Source organism: Rhynchophorus ferrugineus, unplaced genomic scaffold (genome assembly GCF_030347505.1).
Source record: "Rhynchophorus ferrugineus isolate W39M unplaced genomic scaffold, kcgeb_rfMv2 rfM11, whole genome shotgun sequence".
Lineage (NCBI taxonomy): Eukaryota > Metazoa > Arthropoda > Insecta > Coleoptera > Curculionidae > Rhynchophorus > Rhynchophorus ferrugineus.
The window spans coordinates 17691537-17708598 of record NW_027472590.1 but is presented as its reverse complement, the minus strand read 5'-3'; the positions used below and the strand labels follow the sequence as shown (position 1 = coordinate 17708598).

Genomic DNA, 17062 nt, shown 5'->3' with positions numbered 1-17062 from the left:
TAGGATATGTTTTGCTAAGGATGCTATTTTCAATAAATATCACCAGTAAACAGCTTAATATACTCACGTTTCTATATAATCTCTTCTAATAATAATATATCTCTCAGAGATTATATAAATCTCAATATTATATAAAGGAAATGTATAAATCTTTCAAATATCCAATTTGGCAAAATTCCAAAATTATTTAAGTGCATTAATAATAATTTATTTTCCTAACGTGACGTTAATTTTACTAGCGATTAATTAATATTTTATTATGTAAATTAACAAAATATATAAATAAAATTAATCTATTATAGAACAAAATTAATGTTAAATTAACTCTTACAACAACTCAACTCAATTTTGAAAAAATATCTATTTGGATAAGAAAGTTAAATAATGGTTAACTGTCCAGGAGACTTGCCCAAGGAACAATAACCTACCAATATGGCGAGTGTAGTTTGGCGTCCCATTTAAGGGATATCATCTACAGATTCACGTATTTTAAACTATATGGGCAAAAGGTTTATGTCGAAAAATCGCCTGAATTATCTTTTTGCTTCGAAAAATTATTAGTTCTTTGAATGTTCAACTCAAAGCATTAAATATCATCTGTAACGATTTATAGTTCGTTCAATAAAACAGTGAACTCACATTAGCTAAGTTGATGACGTCAAAATGTCACAAAATGTTGGCTCTAACATAACCAAATTCTAAAGTAAAGTACCATTAAAGTATAATTAAATATACAGTCAGTATTCTAGGCTTATTTTTTATGTAGTGGTATCCCCTGGAGGTGCAACGCTGATATTCAGAAAGTTTCATTCAATCACTGTCACTTTTGGAATCGCTATTTAAGTAAATAACTGAGCTGTTAATTTCCAATCTAACACTTGCTTGTGATTCCATCGTTTGTCCAAAGATGTCATTGTAAACAATGCTTATTTTTTTTTGTTTGTATATCATTCTCGACCAGAATATCTATTATAATAATTCTTTACCACACCTCATATCAATTTAATTCCTGTTTCCAGCGTGAAGAATAATATATTTACAATGAATTATTAATAAATTTTGTGATCTTTTGATTTTGTGATTTTGTGTGACTAATCAATCATTATTCCAACGTGTATCAACTTTTATTGTCTTAATAGCATTTTTATTATATTCTTGCTATGAGTGGCGCAATGTTCCATGCTGAAATATCAGTGGCTCATTTAGATACAACATTGAATTGAAAATCTTTCTTAATGCTTTTGAAAATTGATTTCTGTTAAAAGCAATGTCTGGAAGTTCCGTTAGACTTCTTTGTTGGTTATCTTTATACCATTTAAATTCTATATTGCCCAACAGGGTATGAAGCGATGTTCTACATCATTCAAAGAGCTGCATATCTTTAAGTTCCTAAGGATACTTTCCCGACTTACAGTTTTCTCCAAAATAGTTGTATCAAATTGTGTTGATATTAAAAACTCACCGTTTTTATACATTTCATATACGTCATAAATCTTGAGTAGAACATCAAGGTATGTAGACATTTTCTTTTCGGCGATTCCAAAATTATATTATTTTTCTTATTTTGAGAGATTTTCAGCAGCAGCATAATGATAATATTTCCATTAAAAACCCCAGCAGCTCTTTAATAGTATTAATACTTACTCTTCAACGATTTTACTGGTCAGAACGGGCTCCCATTACTTAATTCCTGTTCAAAGTTATTGATTAAAGAGGTAATCAGTTTCTGACTAACTACATATTTGGCCGCGGCATTTTCAAATAGAGCAATCACGAAAATTAAGCAGCAATTTGAAATTTATCAAAACAAGCAAAGCGCCAAAATAACGTTTTCCGGTTTATAACCTGTTATTACTAATGTTTTGGAGAATTTTGTTGATATTTCACAATCGGGCAACTTTTGCAGGCTGATTCGGTTACATGTTGGAGCATATTAGGCAGCATTGTGTCTCTTCTTATTATGTCTCATTGTTTGATTCTAAAACGAAGTTAGAAATTGCGACAGGCAATACACTAAACATCTTGATGGCGTGAGTTCCCTGTTATTTTGAATAGACTATAGATTAGTTCTGTTAGTTTAGTTGTTGTACAACTAATTTTTATCATATTATTCATATTATTTCACTGGTAAGCTTTCTAAGCTACTGACGACAGCTTCTCTAACTTGATTTTTGTTTTAATGGGGCTATTTAAAACCAGAGTTCTTTACCAATAGGCCTACAACTACTGACTTAATGAACGGGTATATCTAACTACATATTAATGCAATTCAGCCAAATTTGTGCATTATGCTCATGGAAGAGTGTATGTATTATCCAATAGTCTATTCTATGGCTCAATAAAAAATTATATTGTATTTAATTCTTCTATAGTAGTCTTCTATAGGTATTACCCGAGCATAGATATATCAAAATAGATACAAAATTCGAATTGTTATTTTTTTTATTCGAAAAGAAAAAAAACTCATATGGTAAGTAAATAACACTACTACAAAATTACAACTGAACATTACCCTTAGATATATACATATTCAATTTAAATGTTAAAACCATCATTATGTTGGAATTTTAAGACGCTTTTATTATTATTCAATTCATGTTTTGGTTCAGCTTATATTGGGTACATTACATAACGACATTTACTCAGTTTAAGCTTATCAGTTTTTTTATTGTTTTCCATTCTATGCCGTATCGCCGCCAACACAATCATATATTTCCAACGACATTGTTTATACATTTTTTAAACAATAACAAATACTTATTATTCTCAAGTACGTGACTCAGATATTTGAATACACTTTTAAAACAGTATGAAAAACTAAATTAGTACTGTATTGCTATTCAATCATATGGATGCAAATATTTTATGAATAATTATTCAACAAAATTTTAATAAATGTTAATATTGAATGATTCGCTTAAATACACCTTGAAAGGGTATGACCTTTTCTAAAGAAGTTATATACATCCAGATTATGTATAGTGAATCAATATTAGTCCATTTTTATTTTATTTGTTAATCTTCGGTGTTTATACTAATTTTGTATTTTTTTTTGGTTTTCCTTCAATGTTGATCTCCAATGTTTCACTTATGGCGCATTAGTTTAATTCATATTTTATGTTAATTTTTGCTATTAGAATTCTCTCCGTCCATTATTCTATATACCGTGTCTTCTGTGCGTATCTTTTTGGTATCAATGTATTCTGCAACAATTTTCTGATTTATTATTTTATTCTGTCTTTCTTTTTATCTTTATATTATCTTTATATTTATGTTTCTTTATTTTATTTTATTATTTTATTGCTGTAATTTTTTTAATTAATTACATCTTAGAGCATATCCAAGCTTAGTACAATCTTAATTTACAATTAATTTTATTACTGCTGTTGTTCTGTTTTACTTGCCTTAATATACAAGCAAAGCAACTATGGGATTAATACATCAGTATGTACTTCTCAAATTACAATAAAAATAATCTACTTAAGCTAAAGTTAAATATACATTTATACACTAAACAAGTTTGTGTGGATTGATTTGCTCCATTCCTCTGATTTCTTGCGTAGTGTCCAGCAGCTGTATCGCTTCCACTTTGCTGTTATTTAGTAATCTTATATCATGTTTAGGACGAACCATTTGAATTCCAGGTTATCGTGCAGCTCTTCATTGGTTACGTAGCGATATGCAGCTTGCAAAGTTCTACGATTTCTAAAGTACTACGATCAAACTAACCAGTACAGTTGTTTTGGCTCTTTGATCTTTGATCAGGTAGATTCCTCTACCTTCCCCCTTTTATTTCTTATCTTTTTTTTCCTGGGTTTACTCAGTTTACTCACAAGACGTGTCTCACCACCATTTTGTTCCTAGAGTCGTCGAAGTCAATACAAATAAAATGTTTAAAATGTAGGTTTGACTTAGACATATGATGTGTGTAGGTATCACTGTTTGCAACCTAAAGCTTCAATTGCGATACTTTCAACTAAGTCACGCAATGCTTCGAGTAACTACGAATTGCCAATCCAAAACAAGTTTATCTTGATAACCTTCCGTCAGTATTGTAAAACCTTATGTTTCATTGCCTTGTTGAATGCAAGTTCAAGGAAAAAAGTATGTCTTTCAAAAAGCCGACAAAACAGCTTATTACATCAAAACTTACATATTACAAAAACATAACAGGTGTTCATTATATGTTTCAATGATAACAAAATTAGCATTTTGTAAAAAATAAAAATTAAATTTTTCTGAGTATTTGATAAAATCATCGATACTACAATTTATTTTGACTCGAAATCTAAATTAATAGTCATTTAACCGGTATTATATGTTTATATTTGTCAGCGTGCGCTTACGTTTGGAATTGAACAATGTTGCCGGTCATATGATGTGACATATTTATAAAAGGATCTTTACAGTTTGGATGTCTATTTTTTCTCAGCTAGAATATATTTGGATGCGACGATTGGAAAGTAAATCGTTGCCATGAAAATGTGCAAAAAGCAGTGTCATCGCAAAAACTAAAAATAAACCGTTTTAGTCTACATCATTCGAATTTTACATCGAACACATTCTAAGCTGATTCATATTTTTAAAATATTTGCCAGAACTTATACCAAGCTGTCTAGGCTTGAGGAAAAACAAAATTTGATTTAAATAGTTTTATTTGTCAAAACGATTTGTCTTGTTTATATTTTTATATATATTTATACCAGGTGTATCGGAAAGTCATTACTGGGTTTTTGGAAAAACTACGTAGTTTTCAAGAAAATGGAAAAATGTATTTATTCGAAGTATATGCCATTTGATTCTAAACATATTGCCTATCTTTCAGACAATTTTTGGATACCATCCCAAAAAAAGTGTTCGTCTTTTGAGCAAAACCATTCATCGATCCATTTTCTAACTTCTTCAAAATTGACGAAGCGCTGCTTTCCAAGCGTCCCCAGCCTTATTTAACCTCTTTATTTCAGATAAACAAAACTAACGAAAGGCAAGTTACATCCGAAATGACGCCGAAATATGATATTCCACCCTATTACTGTTACCGTCCTCATACTAATATTCATTGTAGTTGCAATACGATAAAAATATTTCTAATAGAACTACACCAATTTAATATTTAATATTATCAAGTATCTCTCTAAGGCATTTTACTAGCAATAGGCAGACCCTATTTTCTCGTTCCTGTTCAAAGTAGCTGATTAGAGACGCAATCTGTTTCTGATCGACCATTTTTTGACATCGTCATTTTCAGAGTAATCACAAATACCCCTAATTATTATCACTAATATTTTGCAGAACTTTGCGAACATTTAACAATCAGGCGTATTTTATACGCTGATTCGTGACTTCACTCTTATTTTGAATAAACCCTATATACAAGTAGTAAGTAGCGTTGGGAACTATCCACTGAAAACTGTCGAAACAGTCGATAGTCGCTAAACAGTCGAAACAGTCGGTAGTCAAAAATCTAGCGTATAGTAATTACTATTTTCAGTCAAATGCACTTTTTGAATATTTTTTTCAATTCGTGATGTCAGGCGAACCCTTTCCTGTATAATTTGTGAGAGAGGAAAGGACGGACTTATAATTGCTTGGAGCAGTTAATTTTATATGTGCTTATATCATCCAACGATAGTGTAAGGGAGACGGAGATGTACATATTCCTTCACGTACTAAGTTCAAAAAAGGAAAGGAAAAAATTGTTTCTGAACACTATTAACATGCTATTAATAATGTCATTTTAAATGCAGTAAAATTATTCTTATATTGGATTATTCTCTGTGGATCTGTAAAAAGGAATGGAATAATACCCCACAAATGATTTATCGTATTTCAATATGTTAATTGCTATTTATAAATAGTATATTACAATAAACGTGGACATTACAATAGAACTTCAACCTAAAAAACCGAGAAACTATAACCATAAACACTAAATAAAAATTATAGCATATACCTGATAATAGAAAAAAACTAATCCATGACATAATCAAAAATGATCGCACAATAACTACTAGAGCTCTTAAAGTAATATAAAATATTTTTAACAAAAATTGAGATAGTAATCGAAATATTACCTATTATTGCCATAAAAACAGTGAAAAGTATTTTACTATTTATCATTTACTATTTTATATTTTTTTACTCTATTATATTAACAATCTTGGGAAAAAAAACGTTCCAAAATACCGCTATATTAATAAACAATATATAGTTATTTAGAAGCAAACTACCAAAAAATCATAAAACTATATATCTTACATATAAATCTATGTAGCCATAAATTGGTTATATTTTCACAAGGTTGCGGTTAGGACGACAGAGCCAGAACGTTTAAAACCAGTCGATGAAACTAGTAGAACCAAAAATAGCAACTAAAAGTACACGACCGAAACAGTCGATAGTAAATAGTAATAAAATCAGTCGGATCGAAAATAGCGACTGAAATCATTCGACTGAAACAGTCACTGGTAAAAAGTAGTAAAATCATTCGAACCAAAAATAGTGACGAAACAATCGATAGTAAAAAGTGGTCAATTACTAAACAGTCGATAGTCGTTTTCAGTCGATGGTTCCCAACGCTAGTAGTAAGTAGTTTTGCATCTGTCTAATGAACAAGTAGGTTTGATGAAAATTCAATCATAAGTACACGTTTTAAACAATTCGACGACTTTAAAATATAAAGCTTACGGTATAACCCTTTTATTTTTTGCAATTGGTGACACGAACGTGTACAAAGTAATGAAATTGGAGAGACCACACGAAAAATATGTTTTTTATTGTAATGTAAATCAACATTGGATTGACATACGCTACACACATGTCGGAATCGCCTCCACAAAATGTAATACTTCCAACATTTTCGTTCGCGAACCGAACAAACATTATATATTCTTTATAGCGATCACAGTACACGTGTCCCGACGTAACCATTTTCACATAATCACTCGGCTAATTAACAACAACAAAACAATCTGAACCGCGTTTATTATTTCAGCATATCACTTGGCATATTTTAAACCTGATTACGGCTCTTTATTATTCAGATATAAAACATTATAATTTAATTTTATTGGTGTGTTAAGATATATGGATGAATACGTTCGACTCAAGAACACCTCTTAAGTCGTCGGTTGTTGGTTTTATGTTTTCTCTCCGGTTGATTTTTTGAATATCGGAATCTTTATATTATAATTTTTGTACTTTCCTAGGTGTCAACAATCTGCCCAATAGGTAATAAGATCTCGTCAATAAGTGACTTCCTTTACAGACCTATAATCTAAAACTTATTTTAATGAGTATTCTATCATATTTTAAAAACTATTGTGTCTTTGATATTAATTAGGTCGGATAGGGTAAAACCCTAAGGACTTCACTGATAGTGCATATTTAACTATTTGGCGAATGTATTTGAGTTCACTGACACTTTTGTCCTATAAAAATACTTATCATGTGTATTTTTGGATGGATTTTGTTGAGATCAAGTTGGAAGTTCTTTGGGGCTGATATTGGATTACCATCAGTTGACAATATTGCTGCATCATTAACATATATTGACACAATAATGGTCTTTAAGATCGACAAGTCACCTATATACAATAAGGTATAATGCTATACAAGTTGTAATAATGGACCAAGGATACTGCTTTGCTAAATACCTGAATATCGAGGAATGAAAGAAAGCTAGGTGTTCGGAAAATCGTGGCATTATCAATATAAATTACTTTCGATTCGACAAAACATAAATAGGAAATATTATTTATAGCTCCTTCATGAATTATTGCATATAATTATAATAAGCGATTATGGCCAAATGTTGGTATTATAGTGAAAAAGAACATTATTGTATAGAATTGACTATATACATGAATAGCAAGTAAATATAACAGATAATAAGAAAGTAAGATAATAAAATAGAAAATAACAACCGAAAAAGTTTTTAGCAAGTTAAAGCTGTTGAAAATATAAATTAGTTGAATAGTTACATCATAGCATTGGCATAATAGCAACGTTTAGATCTGGCAATTATAAGAATACCCTGCGTCTAATACGTCTGCGTTTACTTTATCTCTCATTTCTCTCTATCTGTTGTTGTTATCTGATATAGTTGTTATCTATATAAATATAATGGGTTGGAGCCAAAGTTTTTTCAATTCTTTTCATGTTCGGAGTAAGTATTATGGCTCGGTGAATGGAGATAAAACGAAATAAAACAGTGGTGTTTACATTATGTCACCGTTATTTATTGAAGTAATATAAAAATGTGGAAAACACAAAATAGATAAAGCGGATGGCAGCGGTGTTACCTGGTGACGAGGCTTGGACAGTCGATGGTGGCAGGTCTAAACCAAACGACGGTCGGTTACTGAATCATTCGAAATACCCTTCAATAACATCCCAGATAAACGTCTCGCGGTTGCTAGTTATTCGTTATCGTGTTCTAATTGTCCCCGACCGTGTTCAACATCTGGGATTATATCTCTGAGTACTTTGTTGACCGTTATTCCACGGTGTAAAATTCGACATGCCTCAAGGTCGCTACACGTGCCTTTACATCAATACAAATACAATATTTGTAGAAAGCGACCTTTCTCCACTAAAAATACTAAAAAAGTGAATTTATTATTTTGTAATAGTTATCGAAAATTGCCATTCCCGATTATTAAAGTATATGATTATTTTGAAAATATCTATTTTATTCGGTGTGTTTTTTTCGAACGAAAATATATTACTGATCGTTCACTATAAACAATTCCGATTTGTACGCAAAAACAAGCAGTACTAATAAATCGTAGAAAAGTATTTACAAACTCTCTTTAAAAATAGTTATACAATTTTTGCGTATAGTTTAGCTTCGATTTTTTGTTATCCTAAACTGAAAAAACATCACAAATGTATTGGATACATGAAAAGGTTCTCTCTGTTGCTCTTTGTTAAAAAGTTTCCAATGTTTTAAGCAGAACTATGAATACTATTTTAAAAAAATGTTGAATTACCCAACAGAGTGGTTCAAAATAATAGGTTCAGGAAAAATAATTCCGTTTTTTTTTCATGTTTTCAACGCGAATTTATTTAAATTTAAAACGCTAATCTGTAATAAATATTTCATTTTGATAGATCACTTTTTGTCACAAGCATAATTCCGTTATTGTAGAACTTCTGGCCGAAAAACTACACAAATGATTTTCTAAAGCTTCTTCTGACCCCAACTTTACACAGCTAAGATAGTTTCGAAAGAAAATAGGTACAAGATACAACGTCTTGTTTATTAAGTTAGTTAGACTTATTTAAGTCAAGTTCGGGCAAAGGTATGGCATCTGAAGCTACAAAGTCATAAAAGGTATGTTGAAAGTATTCAAGGACATCAGTTATAAACTATTATAATAAGGAAAGTGCAATACAGTCAATATTACAATATAATCTTTAAAAAACACCTATAATTTATTGACTCCTGGTATTAGATTATCAATTCAGAGTATAGGCCAATAAAAGCAGACTGAAGTTGCTGTAAACTAATATAGTTTAATTTATCAACCAGAAATTGTTGGAATTTAGATTCATTAAAACTTAGGAAACTATTCCATACGAGGTATACCATAAAAATTTGGGTAAAGTAATGCTATTTACAAAACCATAAAATATAAACTGGCGGACGAAGGTACATTCTAATATGAGTATCTGTTCTATAGCAAAATAAAAGTTTTGGCTGTTTTAAACCCTTCACACTTCATAGCTTATATATAAGGATGCTTATATGAATTTTCCGCTTATAAAGAAATAAGTTTTTATTGAATGAACAAGTGACTATCCCTTTATAATCTGTTGTATATGTTCTATACACATTCTACTACAGACCAGCTATAGTATGATTTCCTTGAACAATCATTATTACGATTTTATTATAGATCAGATATAGATATCAGATCAGATATACGATTTTATTATAGCCATGTGCTCGGACAAAACTAATTCCTTTTTTCCATTTTATTTATTATTAACACACTAGATAGTTTTTAGATATAGTTTTTGAGCTCTCTAGATACAGAACGTTATCATTTCAACAGCAATGGTCTTCAGCGTGTTTCTTAGATTTTGCCTATATTCTTTGCTCGATCTATGATTTTGTTGTCTTAAAATTACCCTTTATCCAATTTGTATAAAAACAAATTCTTTTCCAAAGTCTCTGGATTTCAAAACATGTAGCTTTTTAATAAAATCAATGATCCTCAAATATCTGAAATTTTTCTTTTTCTTTTTGGCATAAATCTTCATATAGTAACGCCTTTAACTCTTTATCTTCCTGTTCTGTAGTTTGTCGGAACATTCTTGGTCTTTTACGTGAATTTTATCACTTTGGAAATGTTGACACTAACCAGATGCGCATGTAATTACCTTACGAGATTCCAGTGGGCCAGAACACAAACTGTCAAAGCAGTTACGCCGTATTCTCCAGATTTATCACTCGCCAATTATTCATTATGTTTCAATACTGAAATAGTTACATTAACTAAAATTACACATTACCTGTTATATATTCTCAATTCTCGAAATAAGTATTTAATTTAATCGTTTCCCAGTGACCTTTGGTTAGTTATTAAATATTATTTACCTAAAAATAAACAAGAACACTCGTATATCGGAAATAATATCTTGGTCATGTCAAAACTACCCAGATATTTATGATATAATAAAGTAGGCGTGATATGACATACATACATCTTCATACTACCCGGTGACCTCTTAATTTAACATTCTGGCTCAATCCTAGCCGCGACATTGATAAAAATGTACCGAATTTATGCTTACATAGATTTATATGTAATATATATAGTTTTATATTTTTTTTTTAGTTTGCTTGTAAATAACAAATATTATATATTAACATAGAAGCGTTTTGGAACGATACTTTTCAAGATTCTTAATTTAATAGGGTAATAAGATTAAAATTGTGAATGATAAATAGTAGAATACTTTTGACTGTTTTTATGGCAATAATAGGTAATTTTTTTTCATTGACCTTTTCGTTTGGAGTTAACTCTCTGGATTTTTGTTAAAAATATTTCCGTTCAATAATAAATAAAGCGTTTATTTTATTTAAAAAATGTCATGGATTAATTTTATTCTATAATCAGGTATATGTTTAATTTTGATCTAGTATTTATGTATTGTATTGTCTATATTTATTATAATATATTATTTAAAATTAGCAATTAACATATTAAAATTCGATAAAACATTTGTGGGTTATTCTCCCATTCCACAGAAAAATTACATTCCTTTTTACAGATCCACAGAACATTCAAATATAAAATAATTCTACTTCCTTTAAAATTAAATTATTAATTGCATATAGATAATTATCTCCGTCTTTTGCTCTCTCACAATTTATACAGGAAAGCATTCGTACATCTTCGTCTGACATCACGAACTTAAAAAAAACAGTGGAACGTTGCATGAATTCTTATCAACATGATTCAATCATGATTGAACAGTGAATTTAACTGAAAATAGTAATTGCTATTTACAGTCACTAGTTTTTTGACTATAGACTTTTTCGACTGTTTTCAGTCGATAGTTCCCAACGTTAATATAATATATACCTAGATTTAAGTTATTTTAAAGATACATTGTGGTCGGCAACCACTATTAGCAACACTAATAAATATGTAGCGACCTAGAGGCATGTCGAATTTTACATCGTGGACTAACGGTCTACAAAATACCCAGAAATCTAAACACAGATGTTGAGAACGGGCGAGGTGCCAGCAGCGCCAACTGGAACCCGATAACGAATAGCTGGCGGCAACCCCGAGACGTTTAACTGGGATGTTATTAAAGGGTGTTTCGATTCATTTAGTGCTCAACCATCGTTGGGTTTAGACGTGCCACCATCGACGGCCCAAGCCTCGTCTCCAGGTAACACCGCTGCCATCTGTTTTATGTAATTGTATTTTTCACATTTGCTTATTTAGCCAATAAATAACGGTCACATAATGTAAACACCACTGTTTCATTTCGTTTTACCTCCATTCACCGAGCCACATCATTTACCCTAAAGTGGTGACCCCGACGTGATCTTTCGCAAAATTGGGTTTGGACTCGTGAATGGAGGGTACTTGCAACATGGTGTATTTTACGTGGCCGTTATATTTTTTGTTTCAAAATTTTCAATATTTTTAATTCGATTCGTTTTCGATTTTACCGTTATTTCTTCAACATTATATTCATTCAAACATTTGTTCCTCATTAAATTTTATTTTAGTGCTGGAACAATGAAGCTTAAATTTCACTTCATTATTTTCAATTCATTTTTTTTTAAATTTTTTGTCCTAATTTTATTTCTTTCTCATTCTTTTGAACTCTTAGAGATTTTTACATCACTGTTTAATCATCAGCGTCTCGGCTAAACATTCCTTTCGGCGCTATGTTTAATTCATAATGTTTTCCTTCGCTCGCCGTCTCCGTCATAATGGCAGACATTTTGATTTGAAAAACTTTGGGCAGATTCGGTCGGATACCGTCGTTATTTATTTTTTCTGAATTACCGTAACGTATGTGACTACGGATTAGATGTTGAACACGGGCGGGGTGCCAGCAGCGCCAACTAGAACCCGATAACGAATAGCTGGCGGCAACCCCGAGACGATTATCTGGGATGTTATTGAAAGGTATTGCGATTCATTCAGTGCTCAACCCCCGTTTGGTTTAGACGTGCCACCATCGACTACCCAAACCTCGTCTCCAGGTAACACCGCTGCCATACGTTTTATCTAATTGTATTTTTCACATTTTTTATATAGCCAATAAATAACGGTGACATAATGTAAACGCCACTATTTCATTTCGTTTTACCTCCATTCACCGAGCCACATCATTTATCCTAAAAATACATTTAAAATATTTTAACATTATTGAAATTGATTTGCCAAAGTGTGTGTAAAAAATGCAATTTTATACACAACATTCTAAAATTCATTATTATTTTCTTTGTTTCAGCTGTATTTTGTGACTATGCCGCTTCGGGACGATCACTTCAGTTCATCGAAGAGTACATTCTACGAGAAATACTCCCAACGTATGGCAATACTCATTTTACAACAAGCATATCGTCTTTACAAACCACCCTGTTTAGGTAAGTATGCAGCAGTTGCGCTGTCATGCTGTCTTGTAACTTAAAATCAATTATCAGTGTTATCCTAGCCGAACGTGAGTAAATTAATGAATAATAGAATTTAAACTGACCTTCGTTATGTAATATTGTCTAGGCCGATATATTGGTGATGCGGGTAAGTGATCGGACAATTTGTCTCGTTGCAACAACGACACTGGTTCGAATCCTGCTCCGAACATCCTGCTCGCTATTTCTTCTATTTGTCCGATGTATTCGATCTATGCAAATTATGTATTTAGTTTCATATTAAATGCTGCATATTTTCATTATTTTATATACGTATTCATATAGTCTTTATCTTTTATCCATATTTCTCACTTAAAATATATATTCCAATAATAATAAAAACACCAAACTGCTTAAAAGAATAATTTTTTTATCTAAATGTTTAAATAAAACTGCATTACTCTCTGCTTATTTATTCCACTCTTCGATCACACTCTTGCAGGTGCTTCATCTTTACTTTGTCTTTTATGGGACATTCACGTGGGAACTAACAACTCCCTAACAAATGAGGAAATAAAATTCCATGAAGCTATTTTGAAATCTTTAGGGATTTGTCTTCAGACTCCAAATTGCCTGTCGGCATTTCTCGGTGCAGAGCTGTTAGATTTTGATTTTAAAAATAAAAACTTGAAAAAACTGCGAATAATGTACTGTACAAGAGTTGGAGATGGCAGCGCATTTGTTTATATATTTTGTGTCACTGATCTGAAAGCTATTCCTCGTTGCTTGATTTAGGCATATTTCGTTTATTTTGATTTTATTTATTTGTAGCGCATATTACACAAACATTTTAAGCTTAAAAGAGCGTTCGAAGAAACAAAGCAAGAAGTGGAGGCAGGATTTAGGTCAAATCGCGACAGTGCAGATACTATTTTATCACTTTATGGAAAAAAAATATTTGTTTTTCTACGAATTCTTCCACTGATATCCATATTCAATACTGAGGCTTTTTCTTATTACTTTACTTTTCATCCTACCCACCTTTGATAACCGCGTGACATTTATGATGTATTAATTACTGCTGCTTGTATCATATATTACTTGTCTTTCATCGTCAATACTCAAAAAATGAATAGTATATGCATACGTACCCATTAAAATACATAAAAATAAAGCAAATTACTTTTTCGTCGAATCATTATTTCTTTATTTCGGTTCTAAAACAAAAAGATTATATCAACCAAAGTAGGATACAGTACGTGATAATAAAAAGAATATATGTTTATGAACATGTTTATCTGTACCTATCTATAAATGTGTTATAAGGTGTTCAAGTCATACGTCAGTAACGCCCTTAACTCTTTATCATCATGGCCTGTAGTTTGCCGGAATACTTTTTGTCGTTTACTTGAATTTGAAATTAAAAATATTGACACTAACTAGATGCGCGTGTAAATATACTTACGAGATTCCAGTGGGCCAGAACACGAACTATCAAAGTAGTTACGCCGTATTTTCCAGATTAAGCACTCTGCAATTATTCATTATTACGCTTCGATATTGAAAAAGTTACATTAGCTAAAATTCTATCTACCACTACTTATTATATATTCTTAATTGTCGAAATAAATATATAATTTAATCCTTTCCTAGTGACGAACGTTGGTTAGTTATTGAATATTATTTCCCTAAAAATAAACAAGAACACTGGTATATCGGAAATAATATCTTGGTCATGTCAAAAGTACCCAGATATTTACGATATAATAAAGTAGGCGTGATATGACATTGGCAACACAGAACCATCATTAAAATCATAAAGCGCATTTTTGTAATACTCATGTGAAAGTGGACAACGGTTATCCTTGAGATCCGTGTTTTATGGATAACAATTATACACCCACATTATTTGTTGTGCCAACATTTATAGTGAGATTTAATTATGAATAAAGTTATAATATATAGAGGAAGTAGTATTTTTCCACTTCAAAATATATTATTGTTTTTGATATTTTCACGTTTTTCTTTCAGTGAAGTTCGGATTATGTTGTTTTTTCATACTATCTGCGGACCTGGTAAATATTTGCTTATGGCAAATGGCACACTTTTCTGTTCTTATTATATTAGTTAAACTAGCGACCCGCCCCGGCTTCGCACGGGTGCAATGTTGATACTAAATTAAATACACTACAGAAAAAATATGAACGTTGTATATAAAAACATAGCGGCCCGCTCCGACTTTGCACGGGCATAAAATATATATGCCTATGTCACTCAATGAAAACATGATTAAAATCGATCCAGTATTTTTGGTTCATTCATTACTGCCCTTGGCCTGCACGCATTAAATTTGGAGTAAAACAATTCCTCTTCCCCTATACTTACTATGAAGATTTCCTGCTATCTTTGGAATATCTAAATTCATACAATTTTTATTACATTACACATTTTTAAACGCAAATTTTAAATTTGTAATATCTCCGAAAATATTTGTTTAATTTACATGCTGTATGGAACCATATTGATCTATATTAATTGCACACTGTATTTAAGGTACTTAATTCGATAAGGATTAATGCCGTATTGCTTAAAATAGCTTCGTAAATAAGCCATTTTCTCACGTAAAAAGTAAACAATAAAAATGGTTAATGTGGGTTATTCCTAAAAGATAAATATATACCATCGCGGACTTTTTTGTAGACCTTTTTATGGTGTACAATACTGTAGTACATTAATTTGATCTAACTCGTAGGGTTAGGCAGCGTTTTTGCTAATTGCTAAATAAGCCTAAAAAAATAGGTTAATTTACGACATCACGTTAGAAACCTCTAAAATTAGCAATGTTGCCTTAGTATATTATGCATGTCTTATACATACAAACCTTCCTCTTGAATCACTCTATCTATTGAAAAAAACCGCATCAAAATCCGTTGCGTGGTTCTAAAGATTTAAGCGCACATAGGGATATAGGGACAGAAAAGGCGACTTTGTTTTATACTATGTAGTGATGTATATATGTTTTAACAATACCAATGGATACCATTTCAAGTTAATAAATAAGAGTGGTGGGTTTCAATGTTTACTTACTAACGTAGTATACGTACTAATAATTATATGTACATAAATATGTACTTTACTATATGTTTAAGACAGTTGAATGATTCAACTGTGAAGCAGAAAACTTCGTTGTAGATATTCAACAAGCTTTTTTCATATTATCTCAGAAACTGAGAGTACAATTAAAGCAATTAAATATTCGAGGGAAACCAAGGAAATGGTAGCTGGAAAACAATAGCTACGAAAAACTGTCTCTCCTTGTCAATACACTTGTCAATACCTTCTCACACGTTCAAAAAATGAATAGTATATACATACGTACCCATCGAAATACATAAAAATGAAGCAAATTACTTCTTCGTCGACTCATTATTTCTTGATTTCGGTTCTAAAACAAAACGATTATATCAACCAAAGTAGGAAACACTACGTGTTAATAAAAAGAATACATTATCTTGGTTATCCGTACCTATCTATAAATGTGTTATGAAGTGTTCAAATCATCAGGTATCAAGAAAACATTTTATTAAATATTTTGCCTTCACGAGTATTTATATAACAATAAACTACATAGTTGATATTTATTAGTTTTATAGTAATTTCGACATCTGTTCATTTTCATTAACATTCATGTAGTATCATTCAATATCAACATAAAATATCCTATAAAAACTCAACAATTTAAAGCAATTAAATTCGCCATAAAAGTATAGGAAGAAATTAATTGAAACGCAACCATAAATAAATAAGAAGAGATCAATTGAACGTTAGTTTTGTTGTCCTTGACCGAAATAGCTCACACTGTAAAAGTGTAAAACATTTGTTTTACACCTTAATTGTTTCATACAATTAATTAAAATGTTACAATGAAAAACACCGCCTTGAAAATAT

General features: G+C 30.9%; 1 protein-coding gene across 2 annotated transcripts in view; it reads left to right on the top strand.

Moving 5' to 3' along the window:
- The window catches only part of LOC143204552 (uncharacterized), a 237693-nt gene that overhangs the window by 122535 nt on the left and 98096 nt on the right, over positions 1-17062 (top strand). For both annotated transcript variants that reach the window (XM_076417141.1, XM_076417142.1), the window contains exon 2: positions 12994-13129. In XM_076417141.1, coding sequence (XP_076273256.1) covers positions 12994-13129 — 136 coding nt within the window. The remainder of the gene's footprint in view (positions 1-12993; positions 13130-17062) is intronic.